At 43.1% G+C, this 17,620-nt stretch overlaps 1 protein-coding gene across 24 annotated transcripts in view; it reads right to left on the bottom strand.

The window, feature by feature from the left end:
• Positions 1 to 17,620, bottom strand: part of elna (elastin a) — a 76,113-nt gene that overhangs the window by 22,803 nt on the left and 35,690 nt on the right. For 23 of the 24 annotated variants that reach the window (XM_035385303.1, XM_035385305.1, XM_035385304.1 and 20 more), the window contains exons 12-26: positions 17,576 to 17,611; positions 17,221 to 17,295; positions 13,519 to 13,560; positions 13,103 to 13,285; positions 11,025 to 11,075; positions 10,275 to 10,340; positions 8,824 to 8,946; positions 7,577 to 7,609; positions 7,411 to 7,470; positions 6,139 to 6,168; positions 5,527 to 5,559; positions 3,425 to 3,664; positions 1,705 to 1,737; positions 1,299 to 1,376; positions 776 to 808 (exon numbers count right to left, since the gene is read on the bottom strand). In XM_035385303.1, coding sequence (XP_035241194.1) covers positions 776 to 808; positions 1,299 to 1,376; positions 1,705 to 1,737; positions 3,425 to 3,664; positions 5,527 to 5,559; positions 6,139 to 6,168; positions 7,411 to 7,470; positions 7,577 to 7,609; positions 8,824 to 8,946; positions 10,275 to 10,340; positions 11,025 to 11,075; positions 13,103 to 13,285; positions 13,519 to 13,560; positions 17,221 to 17,295; positions 17,576 to 17,611 — 1,116 coding nt within the window. The remainder of the gene's footprint in view (positions 1 to 775; positions 809 to 1,298; positions 1,377 to 1,704; positions 1,738 to 3,424; positions 3,665 to 5,526; positions 5,560 to 6,138; positions 6,169 to 7,410; positions 7,471 to 7,576; positions 7,610 to 8,823; positions 8,947 to 10,274; positions 10,341 to 11,024; positions 11,076 to 13,102; positions 13,286 to 13,518; positions 13,561 to 17,220; positions 17,296 to 17,575; positions 17,612 to 17,620) is intronic. The other variant, XM_035385306.1, reaches the window with a different exon arrangement.

Here is a 17,620-nt window from a genome sequence, read left to right as displayed (position 1 = left end):
TGTACCCAACTGACTTCAAGGACTACACAGTGTTTCAGTTTTTATACACATTGTTAGTCTACGGTGAAATTAAACTAACGATAAAACTACAAATATCTACGTTGGGTGTTAAATGTGGAGAAAATATTTCTTGTGACTGGTGTTAAATCAGGGGAAATCTTTTGAGGTGACAGGACCACGTCAGGACAGAGTCAACATGAAGGAGCCTGTCTTTACGTCTTTTTCGATTTAATTAAACCTAACGTGGTAGTAAATACACACGCTTCAGAGGCTGTGTGAAATGCTTCTGGAGAAAAAACGTTATCCACTGTTATCCATTGGGTACCATAAGACAGCCAATCACCTGCAAGGCCTTGCAGCTTCCATGCGATTGATAAAAAGACATCACATGATCACATGGAAGCTGTAGGACCTTGCTGCTGATTGGCAGGCTTATAAACACCTAATAGATAACAGCTGTTATGTTTTTTTTTCCAGAAGTATTTCACACGGCCTCTGAAGGGTGGTTGTTTACTACCGCACCGGATATAATCAAGGAGAATAAGATAAAAGAAAGGTAATACACCACATGGCGGCGAAGACCGTTATTGCAACCGATAACTATCATTGTGGTATATTGTCCAGCCCAAAGTTGCATTCACTTTCAGTGAATAAAGTTTTCTTCGACAGAAATGATTCACTGTTTTCAATATTTATAAATCATAACATAATCAGTTTTTGAAAATAATAATTCATAATGAAATTACATTGACTAACAGGAGAAACATAATCATACCATATTTTGGAGGTTTTGCACCAGCTCCATATGCTGTCAAAAAAGCATAAAATATATCATAAATTTTGATTGCTGATTAGCATATCTACAATCTGCTAATACATACCCATTAATAACCCCATAAGGGGTAACCCTAACCCTACCCCCATACCCCCTAACTTACCCCCATATCCACTAACTTACCCCCATATCCCCTAACTTACCCCCATATCCCCTAACTCACCGCCATATCCCCTAACTCACCGCCATACCTCCTAACTGACTCCCATATCGCTTAACTTACCCCCATATCCCCTAACTTACCCCCATACCCCCAAACTTACCCCCATATCCCCTAACTTACCCCCATATCCGCTAACTTCCCCTCATATCCCTTAACTTACCCCCATATCCACTAACTTCCCCTCATATCCCTTAACTTACCCCCCATATCCCCTACCTTACCCCCATATCCCCTAACTTACCCCCATATCCACTAACTTCCCCTCATATCCCCTACTTCACCCCATATCCCCTAACTTACCCCCATATCCATATCCCCCCGGGACTGCTCCTGGCACCGCTCCGGGCACCCCGCCTATTCCAGTGGCCCCTGGGACCCCTGTTGGAGTGATATATTTTGGCAGGGGTATAAACAATGTAATATTCAGTATTCACTTTGCCTTTCTGTTATTATATAATATCCCTGTAACCATAATAGGTAACTATGGAAGGCAGTATATGGCATATGTAATAACATTTCCAAATGATAAATAACAACAATGTTTTAGCAGCAATCAGACAAAGGGATGTAATTGAGTACTGCACTGTGCTGAGTGCTCAGTCAGAGTGTTTAAGTTCCTTTCTTGTGTGTTCAGACACAGCATTAACACTAGTGTTAGCACATCCATTGCTCACCAACAAGGGTAGATTCAAAAAGCTGATCTTACCATATTTAGGAGGCTTGGCCCCACCCCTGTACCCTGTAACACAAACACATGTTATAAGCATGCCTTAGTGCTTAGTGCACAGCATGGCCTGCTGGGATGTGTAGTTGTAGACAGCGTTGTGCTTCTCTTCTGTACTCCAGTGTTTCACTACCTTCAGATTTAGTTACTTTCAGCATTTACTTCTCCCAACTCATCCCAAAGTCTTTTTTTCCTTTTTCTTTTTTTTTTGAATAACACCTTTCATCCAAAATGCAGCTCAAAGTGCTGAACAGGAATAATAAAAGCAAAGGAAGATGGAAAAACACAGTGATCATAGTCAGTTATACAATCTAAAACATAAAACAAGATGAAGAAAGGGAATAAAAAATTAAATATTGATAAAATATTAAAAGTAATAAATAATCAAATATTAAAATAAAAGACAATAAAATGTTAAATTAAAAAATGAAATGTGATGAAGCAATAAAACACAGGGCAGAGTAAAGGAATCAAAAGCCACATCAGAAAGGAATGATTTGAGCTGCTTTTCAAAGTTGCCAAGTGACTCAGCTGTTCTAAGGTTCTGGGGCAGAGTGTTGTAGAGTGTTGGTCCATAATAGCAGAAGGCACTCTCAGCACTATTTTTGTGTTTAACCACAGGTATACTGAGTAAGCCCGTTGTGGATGTCCTAAGTGCTTGCGTTGGCACATAAAATGACAGGCTGTCTTGGATATAATAAGGTGCCAAACCATTAAAAGCTTTACATAAAAGGAACAAGACTTTTAAATAATTTCTAAAAGAAACAGGGAGCAGATGTAAAGCAGCAAGGATGGGTGTAACAAGTTCTTTTTTCTTAGTTTTTGTCAAAATTCTAGCAGCAGTGTTCTGAATAACTTGATGTTTATCAATAGATTCCTAGGGCAGGCTGGTAAAAAGTGCATTGCAGTAGTCCAAACGGCTAGAAATAAAAGCATGTATCAATTTTTTGGCATCTTACTGTGTAAAACTCTTACTTCGACTATGTTTCTTATGATTAAAAAATACAGTCTTGGTCACCTCGTTTATGTGTGATTTAAAATTGAGTCCGGTATCTAAAATGACTCCCAGTTTTCTCCCAGAATTCAGTTTTCGTCTGTCGAGCCAGGCTGCCCATCTTTGTTAGCGGCCTGTTTCAATTTAGCTTAGGACCGGTTGGAAATTTCCTATGTCATATCTTCAATTAGTTTTAAAATGTTGTAATTCATTTACGTCGGACAGACAAGCTGCCAGCACGATCATGGCATTTTGGATCATCGGGCTCAACAGAGACATAGTACATGCGTGTCATCAGCGTAACAAAGGAAGTTCACATTGTGATGACGGATGATCTTACACAAAGGAAGTACATACAAGGAAAATAAAAGAGGTCCAAGAATACTACCCTGGGGTATGCCGCAGTTAACATAAACTGACTGTGAAGCATGGTCCCCAAGTACCACAAAGAATTGTCTTTCCATTACATAAGTATGGAACCAGTTTAGCACACTACCAGAGAGACCGACCCACTTCTCAAGGTGGTGAATTAGGATGTTATGATCTATAGCGTTGAATCGTAAATCATTCAGTACTTTAACTAAGGCTGTCTCAGTGCTATGATTAGCATGAAATCCTGACTGAAATTTTTCAAGAGTTGTGTTTCTGAAATTAGGAATTAATATGTATAAAGACAACTTTTTCAAATATTTAGAATTAAGAACTTACAAGGGAGCACGCCACCCGGAACTCCGCCGGGAACGCCTCCCGGAACTCCACCTGGGACTCCGCCTGGAACTCCACCTGGAAATCCACCTGGAAATCCACCTGGAAATTTTCCTGGGACTCCGCCAGGAACGCCGCCTGGGACCCCACCTGGCACTCCGCCTGGAACCCCACCTGGAACTCCACCTGGAACTCCACCTGGAACTCCACCTGGGACCCCGCCCGGAACTCCGCCCGGTAAACCTGAGGATAAGAGCAGTAGCTCACCCTTAGATCAGTATAACACAGTCAGCTCCACCCATAGATCAGTATAACACAGTCAGCTCCACCCTTAGATCAGTATAACACAGTCAGCTCCACCCTTAGATCAGTATAACACAGTCAGCTCCACTCTTAGATCAGTATAACACAGTCAGCTCCACTCTTAGATCAGTATAACACAGTCAGCTCCACCCTTAGGTCAGTATAACACAGTCAGCTCCACCCTTAGATCAGTATAACACAGTCAGCTCCACCCTTATATCAGTATAACTCAGTCAGCTCCACCCTTAGATCAGTATAACACAGTCAGCTCCACCCTTAGATCAGTATAACACAGTCAGCTCCACCCATAGATCAGTATAACACAGTCAGCTCCACCCTTAGATCAGTATAACACAGTCAGCTCCACTCTTAGATCAGTATAACACAGTCAGCTCCACCCTTAGATCAGTATAACACAGTCAGCTCCACCCTTAGATCAGTATAACACAGTCAGCTCCACTCTTAGATCAGTATAACACAGTCAGCTCCACCCTTAGATCAGTATAACACAGTCAGCTCCACCCTTAGATCAGTATAACACAGTCAGCCCCACCCATAGATCAGTATAACACAGTCAGCTCCACCCTTAGATCAGTATAACACAGTCAGCCCCACCCTTAGATCAGTATAACACAGTCAGCTCCACCCTTAGATCAGTATAACACAGTCAGCTCCACCCTTAGATCAGTATAACACAGTCAGCTCCACCCATAGATCAGTATAACACAGTCAGCTCCACCCTTAGATCAGTATAACACAGTCAGCTCCACCCTTAGATCAGTATAACACAGTCAGCTCCACCCATAGATCAGTATAACACAGTCAGCTCCACCCTTAGATCAGTATTACACAGTCAGCTCCACCCTTAGATCAGTATAACACAGTCAGCTCCACCCTTAGATCAGTATAACACAGTCAGCTCCACCCTTAGATCAGTATAACACAGTCAGCTCCACCCTTAGATCAGTATAACACAGTCAGCTCCACCCTTAGATCAGTATAACACAGTCAGCTCCACCCATAGATCAGTATAACACAGTCAGCTCCACCCTTAGATCAGTATAACATAGTCAGCTCCACCCTTAGATCAGTATAACACAGTCAGCTCCACCCTTAGATCAGTATAACACAGTCAGCTCCACCCATAGATCAGTATAACACAGTCAGCTCCACCCTTAGATCAGTATAACACAGTCAGCTCCACCCTTAGATCAGTATAACACAGTCAGCTCCACCCATAGATCAGTATAACACAGTCAGCTCCACCCTTAGATCAGTATAACACAGTCAGCTCCACCCTTAGATCAGTATAACACAGTCAGCTCCACCCATAGATCAGTATAACACAGTCAGCTCCACCCTTAGATCAGTATAACACAGTCAGCTCCACCCTTAGATCAGTATAACACAGTCAGCTCCACTCTTAGATCAGTATAACACAGTCAGCTCCACCCTTATATCAGTATAACTCAGTCAGCTCCACCCTTAGATCAGTATAACACAGTCAGCTCCACCCTTAGATCAGTATAACACAGTCAGCTCCACCCTTAGATCAGTATAACACAGTCAGCTCCACTCTTAGATCAGTATAACACAGTCAGCTCCACCCTTATATCAGTATAACACAGTCAGCTCCACCCATAGATCAGTATAACACAGTCAGCTCCACCCATAGATCGGTATAACACAATCAGTCAGCTCCACCCTTATATTAGTATGAGATCGGCAGCTCTAGTCTTCAGTACAGTTTGCCAGCAACATGTGCTAATGAAAGAAAGCAAACATTGTTAATATATTCTTACCATATTTAGGAGGTTTAACTCCAGTACCATATCCTGAAATGGAAATGATACCAGTTATACTTTTTATAATTCCTTATTTCATCCTCTTTACATTGCTGGATGTTGGTAAACATTAGATTAGATTAGATTAGATTCAACTTTATTGTCATTGCACAGAGTACACATACTGAGACAACGAAATGCAGTTAGCATCTAACCAGAAGTGCAAAAGAAGCAGTAAAGTGCAGTAAGGTGTATGTACATATGTATAATATAAATATAGAATATGGAATAAAAAGCTAAGGTATGCTAAACATGCTAAACTCCTAGGCAGCCTATGGAGGTAAATCTGCTGAGCCCACAGTAGTGTTACTGTAAGCATAAACACATACTGTGGTACTGTTGCAGAGGGTAATGCTATTCCTCATATGAGCCCAGGGTCCACAAGGCAAACAATTTGATAAAACTCTCCTTGCATTTTTCATGAAATGCTGAAATAGCACTACTGTAGATTGGTTTAAATGTATCCTGTATGTAACAGTTAATTTCTTAAGGGACGGTTCAGTATTTGAATGACGGTTCAAAATTGCACTGTCCTGCTTGTACCCCCAACCCCTGTTCCGGGCAGCGCACCTGGCAACACTCCAGTAGCTCCTGGTAGACCTGAGGGGCAGAACACAAGTGTGAACAGTCCAGGTGGGGTTCTGTTCCCCATTACACTGACCGAGGAGTAATTAAACAGAAGCACAGTGCTATGGCCCGTATTTAAAGACAGCCGTGGTGAAGTAGCCCATTCATAACCAACCAGAACCTCAGACATTTAGTTATGCTTGCGGTGCAGTCTGTGAGTATTTGGACACTGTTTTGGCTCTGTACTGCAGCACACTTGTAGGTCTATGTCTAAAAAGGGCTGTAATTCCCACACAACTAGCCCAATATGGACGTAAATACCCAAAAATGAGAGTCTGCACAGTAATCTCATGTTCATTGTTTCATTTCAATATGCTGGAGTCAAAACAACAAGAAATTGTTTCACAACAAAAATTATGTCACTGTCCAAATACTTTTGGACTGTACTTATATTAAAATGTGTCAAGGGGCTATTTTAACAGACATGCAAAAAATAGTGTACCATATTTACAGAGATCTTCCCAGCAGAGGCAAATTTGCATATATTTCTTTGTTTTTCCACAGAAACTACTTGTTTATTTTTTGCACAACAACCACCAGGAGGCAAATGTGAGCACTAAAATCCATATCTGACTGTTAAAACTCCGCCGCCGCGGAGGCAAATGTGTCAAATGAAACCCTAAACCACTGTAGGATGTTTAGCAGGAAGACCATAGCTTGTAAAACAAACCACACAATCAAATACAAATATCATAATATTCTGGATAAGGTTTAGAATTTCTATAGACAGACTCACATGAAAACACCACTTGTATTGGAGAATATCGTATGTCACAATCGCCAATAATTACTCTCCAGCGCTTGTTCTATACTTGGTACACTACAGCACAAGGGGCACTAGGTAATGTTTGACGATGTTTAACACATTCATATTAAATTAAAGTATCCCATGTGCCAGTGATGCACGAGTGAATCTGTATTACCCCGTTAGGTACACATATGGTGGCAGTTTTAATTCCTGCGGCTATATGGAGCTTATTATTAGTTTTTCACAAATACCTGTGCCCAGGAGTCTGTTCAAACATGTTTTAAAGCAAAAGATTTATATTTTTGGCAGTTTATACTGGAATTCACTATAACATCATGGCATATATACTGTAAACTCTGTATTAAGATACCATAATATCATTACCCTTCGGTTTACTGTGACTAGTATTTAAATTCATGACCTGGCCGCCAATGATGCTCTGCTCATACCAGGACCTGACACGTTACCTGGGTAACCACCCCCTCCTCCGATTCCAGTGCCAGGCACCACCCCCGCTCCACCAGGACCTGTAGCACACGGAGAGCTCTTCACTTCCTTCTGTCTGTACACTTATAAGCATTTACATGTATATATACAGCACTGCATCATACATTTTGAGACAAATCTGCGTACCATATTTGTAAGCTTTAGCCCCTCCTGGATATCCTAAAACACAAAACATCGATTTACAATACTCATTCATTTACACTGATACTACTGTACCTTACGCATATATTGTGATTATGGAAAAATGGCCTTGGGGGTGTGGTTAAACAGCACTGTGGGGTGTGGTTATAGAGCAGTATGTAGTGTGGTTATGGAGCAGTATGAGGTGTGGTTATGGGACAGTTGGGGGTTTGGTTATACAGCACTGTTGGGGCATGGTTATAGAGCAGTGTTGGTTCTGGTTATAGGGCAGTATGGGGTGTGGTTATAGGGCAGTGTGGGGTGTGGTTATAGAGCAGTATGGGGTGTGGTTATAGAGCAGTATGGGGTGTGGTGATAGAGCAGTATGGGGTGTGGTTATAGGGCAGTGTGGGGTGTGGTTATAGAGAAGTATGGGGTGTGGTTATAAGGCAGTGTAGGTGTGGTTATAGAACAGTATGGGGTGTGGTTATAAGGCAGTGTAGGTGTGGTTATAGGGCAGTGTGGGGTGTGGTTATAGAGCAGTGTTGGTTCTGGTGATAGAGCAGTATGTAGTGTGGTTATAGAGCAGTATGAGGTGTGGTTATAGAGTGGTGTGGGGCGTGGTGATAGAGCAGTATGAGGTGTGGTTATAGGGCAGTATGAGGTGTGGTTATAGGGCAGTATGAGGTGTGGTTATAGAGCAGTATGAGGTGTGGTTATAGAGCAGTATGAGGTGTGGTTATAGAGTGGTGTGGGGCGTGGTGATAGAGCAGTATGAGGTGTGGTTATAGGGCAGTATGAGGTGTGGTTATAGGGCAGTATGAGGTGTGGTTATAGAGCAGTATGAGGTGTGGTTATAGGGCAGTATGAGGTGTGGTTATAGGGCAGTATGAGGTGTGGTTATAGGGCAGTATGAGGTGTGGTTATAGAGCAGTATGAGGTGTGGTTATAGAGTGGTGTGGGGCGTGGTGATAGAGCAGTATGAGGTGTGGTTATAGGGCAGTATGAGGTGTGGTTATAGGGCAGTATGAGGTGTGGTTATAGAGCAGCATGTAGTGTGGTTATAGAGCAGTATGAGGTGTGGTTATAGAGTGGTGTGGGGCGTGGTGATAGAGCAGTATGGGATGTGGTTATAGAGCAGTGTGGGGTGTGGTTATAGAGCAGTATGTAGTGTGGTTATGTAGTAGTGTGAATTTGGCAGAATAGTTGATTTTACCAGTTTCAGAGCTGCTTGTGTATCCCTACATATTTACCTCCAAATCCAACGAATGGCCACCCACCTGGCACCACACCTGGAGCCACACCTGGAACTACACCTGGAACCACACCTGGAACCACACCTGGAACTACACCTGGAACCACACCTGGTGCCACACCTGGAATACCCCAACAGAAGGACACTCCATCAGTGGTTCAGTGGTTCAAAAGGATCAGTAGACCGTCATGCACTAAAAGCGGTAACGTGTTAATGGAATATATTTCCACTGACTGGTCACGTATCTGCTCAGGAATGACATTAAAATGAGATGACATTATGTCAATATATATCCAGCTGTATAATTGAATACAGTGTAAGTCGCTGTGGATAAGAGCGTCTGCTAAATGCCTGTAATGTAATGTCTGCAGGTGATGGTGTCATTTTGGCGGCTGCACTGGATGAGCAACGAGCATGAAGTCCACTGAGCAAGTTTGGCCAGGAAACTCTTGCTGCAGCCAACCATGGGTCAGCCTCAGCAACCACATTCTCATACTCAACCAATCGCATCACTACATGCTCTCATACTCAGCCAATCACATACACACATCACTACATGTTCTAATACTGAACCAATCGCATACACACATTGCTACATGTTCTAATACTGAACTAATCACATACACACATCACCATATGTGCTCATACTCAACCAAACACATGCACGCATTGCTAATGAAGTGCCTTTTTTAAATCAACAGTCAACAGACCGCTCATTGCCTGCGGTGCTTTTTGCATGCTACCCTTGCTGCAGCTCACAGAAGTGCGCTCACCCTCCACCACTCCGGCTTCCACCTGTAGTTTGGATCTGCTTGTGGCTACTAGGGGGTTTCGTTATTCCTCCTGTTTAGTAGGGGATATGTATTTTGACCCCTGTTTGACAGGAGTGCATGCTGGTGTGTGCACAGACATTCCTAAATCAGATCCATCTAGCGCCAAACCATAAACAGTTACTTTGCATATTCAGTAATATATTTAATCTAAATATGTGAGTTGTCCTGACTGAAATTATGTCATTCTGGTGACTGTAGTGTTGGTGTTATAATGATGGGGGCAGTGTTGGTGTTGTTATTGCAGGTACATTGTTGGTGTTGTTTTGGCAGGTATAATGTTAGCGATATTATGGCAGTTATGAGTCGTGTAAAATGTCCACAAACAGGCCTGCACATACAGGTAATGTCCTGTAGGGGGCTGATGTGCTTCACCGAGGCTCTAAAACAGGGGTGTCCAAACTTATCCAAAAAGGGCCGGTGTGGGTGCAGGTTTTCGTTCTTGCTGAGCACTATGACACCTGATTGTACTTATCAAAGTCTTGATTGAAGACCATGATTAATTAATTAGTTGAATCAGGTGTTGTAATGCTGGACTGAAACAATCACTTGCACCCACACGGGCCCTTTTCGGATAAGATTGGACACCCCTGCTCTGAAATTTGGGGTCACTTCTCACCTCCGGGATAAAAACCCCCGGGGACGACCCCTGGGTACACCCCAGCACCTGGCACCCTACCCGCACCTGGCAGAGAACAGAACCATTACCTAGGGACCCTCAGCAAATGCACAAAATGTGCTTTAAAGGAAAGATACATGGCAAAAGAGAGAGTTAAATATATAAAGGGTTGTAAATGTAATGTACAGTCACAATGTCTTACTGTAACCAAGAAATGTCTTACTGCAAAACTCAATACTTAGGAGAGTAGTTTTTTAAATACTAGTCTTAACAATGCAGTAATGTTGTATGGTTAACTTTTTATTTAAAACAGGTTAATAAAGAATAAACATGAAGAAATCTCTTTACTTTTACAGACATTATTTTTTAACAAATATTCTGTCATCCTGCATATAAGTGCCAAGTCTGAATAGATTACAGTGTTCTGCCTATAATATGTTTTCGAGGACTTGTTACTGGCAAAGTTTAAATCAGTAACAGAGCCTGGCACTGTACTTCATATTTGCTCTGCCTAATGGTCACCAATAACCAGAAACACTCCGTGTCCCACACACTATACACCCCAGCACCACACACGCAAGGCACCCCAAACACGCCCGAACATTGTTTCCTCTCAGACAACACTGGCAATGATTTCCTCCTCAAGTCAAAAAGTGAGCATTTCTCACCAGCTGTGTAACTGTATGTTCTCTGTGTCACAGCTTGTCTGTATGAACTGTGTGCAGGATGTGAAGTGCTTGAGGTCTTTACCATATTTAGCGGCTTTGGCCTGAGCTGGCGTTAATATTTGTGTTCCCACACCTGTAAAGGAACAGGTGAACATTACAATCAGTAGGTGCCACCTCCTAATTCTTGTAATCATACCTGTTTCAGGTAAAACACATCTCCTGGGAAACCGCACCTGGTCCAGCTAATTTACTCCTGTTACTGGTGAATCACATCTGCTTCAGCCTAATAACACTGCTTCAGCCTAATCACACTGATTCAGCCTAATCACACCTGCTTCAGCCTAATCACACCTGCTTCAGCCTAATCACACTGCTTCAGCCTAACCACACCTGCTTCAGCCTAATCACACCTGCTTCAGCCTAATAACACTGCTTCAGCCTAATCACACCTGCTTCAGCCTAATCACACTGCTTCAGTCTAATCACACCTGCTTCAGCCTAATCACACCTGCTTCAGCCTAATCACACTGCTTCAGCCTAATCACACCTGCTTCAGCCTAATCACACTGCTTCAGCCTAACCACACCTGCTTCAGCCTAATCACACATGCTTCAGTCTAATCACACTGCTTCAGCCTAACCACACCTGCTTCAGCCTAATCACACCTGCTTCAGCCTAATAACACTGCTTCAGCCTAATCACACCTGCTTCAGCCTAATCACACCTGCTTCAGCCTAATCACACTGCTTCAGTCTAATCACAACTGCTTCAGCCTAATCACACTGCTTCAGCCTAATCACACCTGCTTCAGCCTAATCACACTGCTTCAGCCTAACCACACCTGCTTCAGCCTAATCACACATGCTTCAGTCTAATCACACTGCTTCAGCCTAACCACACCTGCTTCAGCCTAATCACACCTGCTTCAGCCTAATAACACTGCTTCAGCCTAATCACACCTGCTTCAGCCTAATCACACCTGCTTCAGCCTAATCACACTGCTTCAGTCTAATCACAACTGCTTCAGCCTAATCACACCTGCTTCAGCCTAATCACACTACTTCAGCCTAACCACACCTGCTTCAGCCTAATCACACTGCTTCAGTCTAACCACACCTGATTCAGCATAATCACACCTGCTTCAGCCTAATCACACATGCTTCAGTCTAATCACACTGCTTCAGCCTAACCACACCTGCTTCAGCCTAATCACACCTGCTTCAGCCTAATAACACTGCTTCAGCCTAATCACACTGCTTCAGCCTAATCACACCTGCTTCAGCCTAATCACACTGCTTCAGTCTAATCACACCTGCTTCAGCCTAATCACACCTGCTTCAGCCTAATAACACTGCTTCAGCCTAATCACACCTGCTTCAGCCTAATCACACTGCTTCAGCCTAACCACACCTGATTCAGCATAATCACACCTGCTTCAGCCTAATCACACATGCTTCAGTCTAATCACATCTGCTTCAGCCTAATCACACCTGCTTCAGTCTAATCACATCTGCTTCAGCCTAATCACACCTGCTTCAGCCTAATCACACTGCTTCAGTCTAACCACACCTGATTCAGCATAATCACACCTGCTTCAGCCTAATCACATCTGCTTCAGCCTAATCACACTTGCTTCAGTCTAATCACACCTGCTTCAGCCTAAGCACACCTGCTTCAGTCTAATCACACCTGCTTCAGCCTAATCACACCAGCTTCAGTCTAATCACACCTGCTTCAGCTTAATCACACCTGCTTTAGCCTAATCACTCCTGCTTCAGTCTAATCAGATCTGCTTCAGCCTAATCACACTGCTTCATCTTAATCCACCTGCTTCAGTCTAATCACACTGCTTCAGCTTAATCACACCTGCTTCAGCCTAATCACACCTGCTTCAGCCTAATCACACTGCTTCAGCTTAATCACACTGCTTCAGCCTAATCACACTGCTTCGGTCTAATCATATCTGCTTCAGCCTAACCACACCTGCTTCAGCCTAATCACACCTCCAGATAGTCATCCCTGCAGGGTCATTCTTCTCTCACAGTTTATGTCAGGAGATAGCAAATCCTGTGCAATGTGTTGCATATTCTGATAGAATTCACACTGATGAACATCAACCAGTGACACTCACCAAATATACGAGCCTCCCCAAATACTGACCAGTCCCTGTAGGGTATCCTGGCTTAGCTCCCGCTCCACCTCCCGGAAGTCCAGCTCCACCTCCCGGAAGTCCAGCTCCACCTCCCGGAAGTCCAGCTCCACCTCCCGGAAGCCCCGCTCCACCTCCCGGAAGTCCGGCTCCACCTCCGGGAAGTCCCGCTCCACCTCCAAAGCCACCGTAGCCTGGCGCACACAGAGTTACATTACATTCCATTTATTTGGCAGAGGCATTGCAAGTTACAACATCAAGATAATGATACAAGGCACAACAAGTGCTGGATGGAGGTATACATAACATGAGTCGCACAGGAGGTACATGTGTAGCATGAAAGAGGGGACAAGGGACAGAGTTGACAGGTCACATAGTGCCCTCTGGGAGGCGCTACACACAAGGTTTAGAGGATTCTCTGACGTACCGTAGGGGAGTTTGCCACCGCCGTAAGGTGAGCCGTAACCGCCTGTGGGAGAACACAGACCGGCAATGTCAGAACGACAGCACGATAGCACGACAGCACGATAGCATGATAACACATTCCACTCTATCAACACCTAATCACAGATATTAGACTCTATTCCCCCCAAGTCTTGATAGTTTAGTCTGGAGAACCTCATCAGTTTTATTCACTGTTTACATGCTCGAGTTTTGTAACAGGATGAGCGATGTGAGAGCATCCCAGTCAGTCTGGTCCAATCCCACAGAGACCGGAGGAGAGCCAGCTGCTGCTGAATTTAAAAAATGCTCAAAATGTCCTGTTCTCGGATCTATCATTTATCAGCTGGTATAAACCAAAGAATTTATACAGTATGTCCAAATTGGGTTATTTTTTAATTTTATGACACACTCGTTTGTTTGGATTTTTGCACTTTCTTAAGACTGAAATAACATGCTTTGAGTTCATGGAGATTAATGTGTAATAAAATATATACACTGAGTTTCAGTTACAATTAAACCTCGATAAACTGCCAAACTGTGCACTGCTTGGATGAACCAAATCCAGAGAAGAGATGCAACTGAGCAGGGCTTGCAAGTCCATTCAGAGCATGGGGGAGGGGCATGTTGGTTCATCCAGAGTATGGGGGAGGGGCTTGTTGGTCTATTCAGAGTATGGGTGAGGGGCTTGTTAGTCCATTCAGAGCATGGGGGAGGGGCTTGTTAGTCCATTCAGAGCATGGGGGAGGGGCTTGTTAGTCCATTCAGAGCATGGGGGACGGGCTTGTTAGCCCATTCAGAGCATGGGAGAGGAAACCGATCTAAATGTGGAGGTTATTCCTCCTATGTCAATGTTTTTTGTGCGATACAACATCCGTTTGGAAGATAAAGCTTGGGCCAATAACAATTAAAGTTACTGCATATTATGATATTACATATCGCGGTGAACAACATGCATATTCAAATGATATTCAAATATAGGAAGTTAAATTCTAACTCAATTTCAGGCCACAGCTGACCTTGGAAATCTGTTATGTTAAAAATGAAAGAGTTAAGAAAAAACGTATTAAATCATTCTGCGAATCACAAAACTGATTTAAATTAATAATGAAGCACTTATAAGCTGAACTGATTCCAATGCACAATGGAGCATTTGGATGCTCGTAGTGCAAACATTAGATCTTGTCTGAGCCTGGCTCCCTGCACGTCCAACCTGTCTGTGCAGGCTGGTCCCCCGTTGAGATGTGGCCTAAATACAGCCTGTCTGGTCAAACCAACAGGCCTATTTGATCATTTCACTCAAACACCGCTGGAAGACTGATGGAGAGACTGAGGTCCAGGAACGGGTTCCAGTGACCCAGCAGTCCATTGGCAGACAAGCCCCTGAGAAAGGATGAGTCCCGGACCTTCAGCAGAATTTCCCCAGCGTCAGTCCACAGCTGGAGGACACCGCCCCTCCCCATGCGTCCAGCACCTCCACGTAGGACAGCAAAACAACTCCAACCGTGGAGCAGCTGAACATACAAGGCTGTCTTTAGACTCGTCCAGGCAGATTCAGCACAAAAGCATGTATCGTTTAAAATGTGAGAGTCTAAGATAACAGTTGTGTTACAAAAGATAAAAGTTGCTTGTAAAAAATATATACAGTGCCGTGAAAAAGTATTTTCCCCCTTCCAGATGTCATCTATTACTGTATATTTGTCCCACGGAATGGTTTCAGATCTTTAGTAGTATTAGACAAAGGGAACCTGAGTAAACGCAAAACACATTTTCAAAATTATTATTTCATTTATTTAATGAAAAAAAGTTGTCAAATTCACATATGACCTATGAGAAAAAAGCAATGCCCTGCTTATGTATTCACTCAACCAATTAATCTAATTTATCTGATAATTAGATTCAGCTGATTGAACACAGACAGGCTTGATTGCACCTAGCCCAGTTGATCCTAAACCTCACTCATATTGAACCTTGAACCATCAGAATGAAGTAGTCACCACCAAGTTTCTACAAGAACAACATGCCACAATCAAAGGAAATTCCAGAAGAGATGAGAAAAAAAGTTGTTCAGTCCAGAAAGGGTTACAAAGCCACTTCTAAGGCTTTGGGACTCTAACAAACCACAGTGAGAGCCATTATCTCAAAATGGAGAGCACTTGGAACAGTGGTGAATCTTCCCAGGAGCGGCCATCCTGCCAAAATTTCTCCAAGGGTGTACCAACAGTTCATCCAGGAAGACACAAAAGATCCCAGAAGAACATCCAAAGAACAGCAGGCCTCTCTAGCCTCAGCTAAAGTCAGTGTTCATGACTCCATGACAAGAAAGAGACTGGGATGGGATTCCTGGGAGAGAAGCAAGGCGGAAACCACTGCTAACCAAGAAAAACATCAATGCTCGTCTCACATTTGAAGCACCTGGATGATCCCCAAGCCTTCTGGGATAATGTTCTATAGACAGATGAGTCAAAAGTGGAACTTTTTGGATGACATTATGTCTGGCGTAAAGCAAATACAGCATTTCGCAGAAAGAACATCATACCAACAGCCAACCATGGTGGTGGTAGTGTGATGGTGTGGGGATGCTTTGCCTTGGGACCCGGAGGACTTGCCATTATTAAAGCAACCATGAATTTTGCTCTGTGTCAGAAAATTCTTAAGGAGAATGTCTGTGAACTGAAGCTGAAGTGTAACTATGCAACAGGACAATGATCCAAAACACAAACGCAAGACCACATCTGAATGACTGCAAATAAACAAAATTAACTTTTGGAGTGTTCCGGGACCTGAAATGAGCAATTCATGCTCAAGAACCTACCAATTTGTCTGAATTTAAAGCAGTTCTGCAAAGAAGAGTGGGCTAATCATCCACGGTGATTTGGAGGACTGATATCAAATTATAGGAAGTGTTTTAGTTCTTGCTGCTAAAGGTGGCACAACCAGTTATTAAGTTTAAGCAAAAATTACTTTTTTTTCACACGGGTGATATGGGTGTTTTATAACTCTTTTTTCATTAAATAAATGAAATAATCATTTTAAAAAATGTGTTTTCTGTTTACTCAGGTTCCCTTTGTCTAATATTACATTTTGTCTGAAGATCTGAAACCATTCAGTGTGACAAATACGCAATAATAGAGAAAATCAGAACGGGGGATCTGTAATCTGTATAATTCTTTAAAAAAATGATTTGTAAATAAATTGCGTATGTGAAAAAATGTGTCTGTATGCTCAAATAATTTGAGTTTTCCGAATTAGAACAGACTATATGCAGAATCAGACTATAGGTTATTGGATGAACAGTGTCCAAGTGTTCAACACACTGGGCAAAACGCACTCACAAGGCAAAGTGCACTCACAGGTCAAAGTGCACTCACAGGGCAAAGTGCACTCACACGGCAAAGTGCACTCACAGGGCAAAGTTCACTCACAGGGCAAAGTTCACTCACAGGTCATAGTGCACTAACAGGATGAAGTTCACTCACAGGTCAAAGTGCACTCTCAGGACAAAGTGCAATCACACGGCAAAGTGCACTCACAGGTCAAAGTTCACTCACAGGGCAAAGTTCACTCACAGGGCAAAGTTCATTCACAAGGCAAAGTGCACTCACAAGGCAAAGTGCACTCACAGGTCAAAGTTCACTCATTGGGTGTAGTGTGCCAATAAGGTGCACAGGTGCTAAGGTGGCTGTACCTTGGGCTTTAGGTGATTTGAGGGGATATCCGTAAAATACTCCAGGCTGTAGAGGTCCCCCATACCCACGTCCACCTGCAGACATACAAAACTGATAAACCGATTTATAGAAACACCAATATGGCAATTACACTCTGAACCCAACCAGCCTGTCCAGAGACCAGCCCGATTAGCCTGCTGTAATATGAGCAAGCTGTGATTGATAAGTATCCTAAATAAGCTGTTTACTAGAGAGGTACCTTATAGAAGCTAGAGAGATACTCTACAGGACTGTTTAAAAGAGAGGTACATTATAAAAGGTGTTTACTAAAGAGGTACTGTATAGGTGTGTTTAATAGAGAGGTAAAGTACTGACCATGGCCACCAAGACCAAGCTGACCTCCGCTTCCGACTGCATGAA

Source organism: Anguilla anguilla, chromosome 12 (assembly GCF_013347855.1).
Source record: "Anguilla anguilla isolate fAngAng1 chromosome 12, fAngAng1.pri, whole genome shotgun sequence".
Classification (NCBI taxonomy): Eukaryota; Metazoa; Chordata; class Actinopteri; order Anguilliformes; family Anguillidae; genus Anguilla; species Anguilla anguilla.
This window is presented reverse-complemented; position numbering and strand designations above follow the sequence as displayed.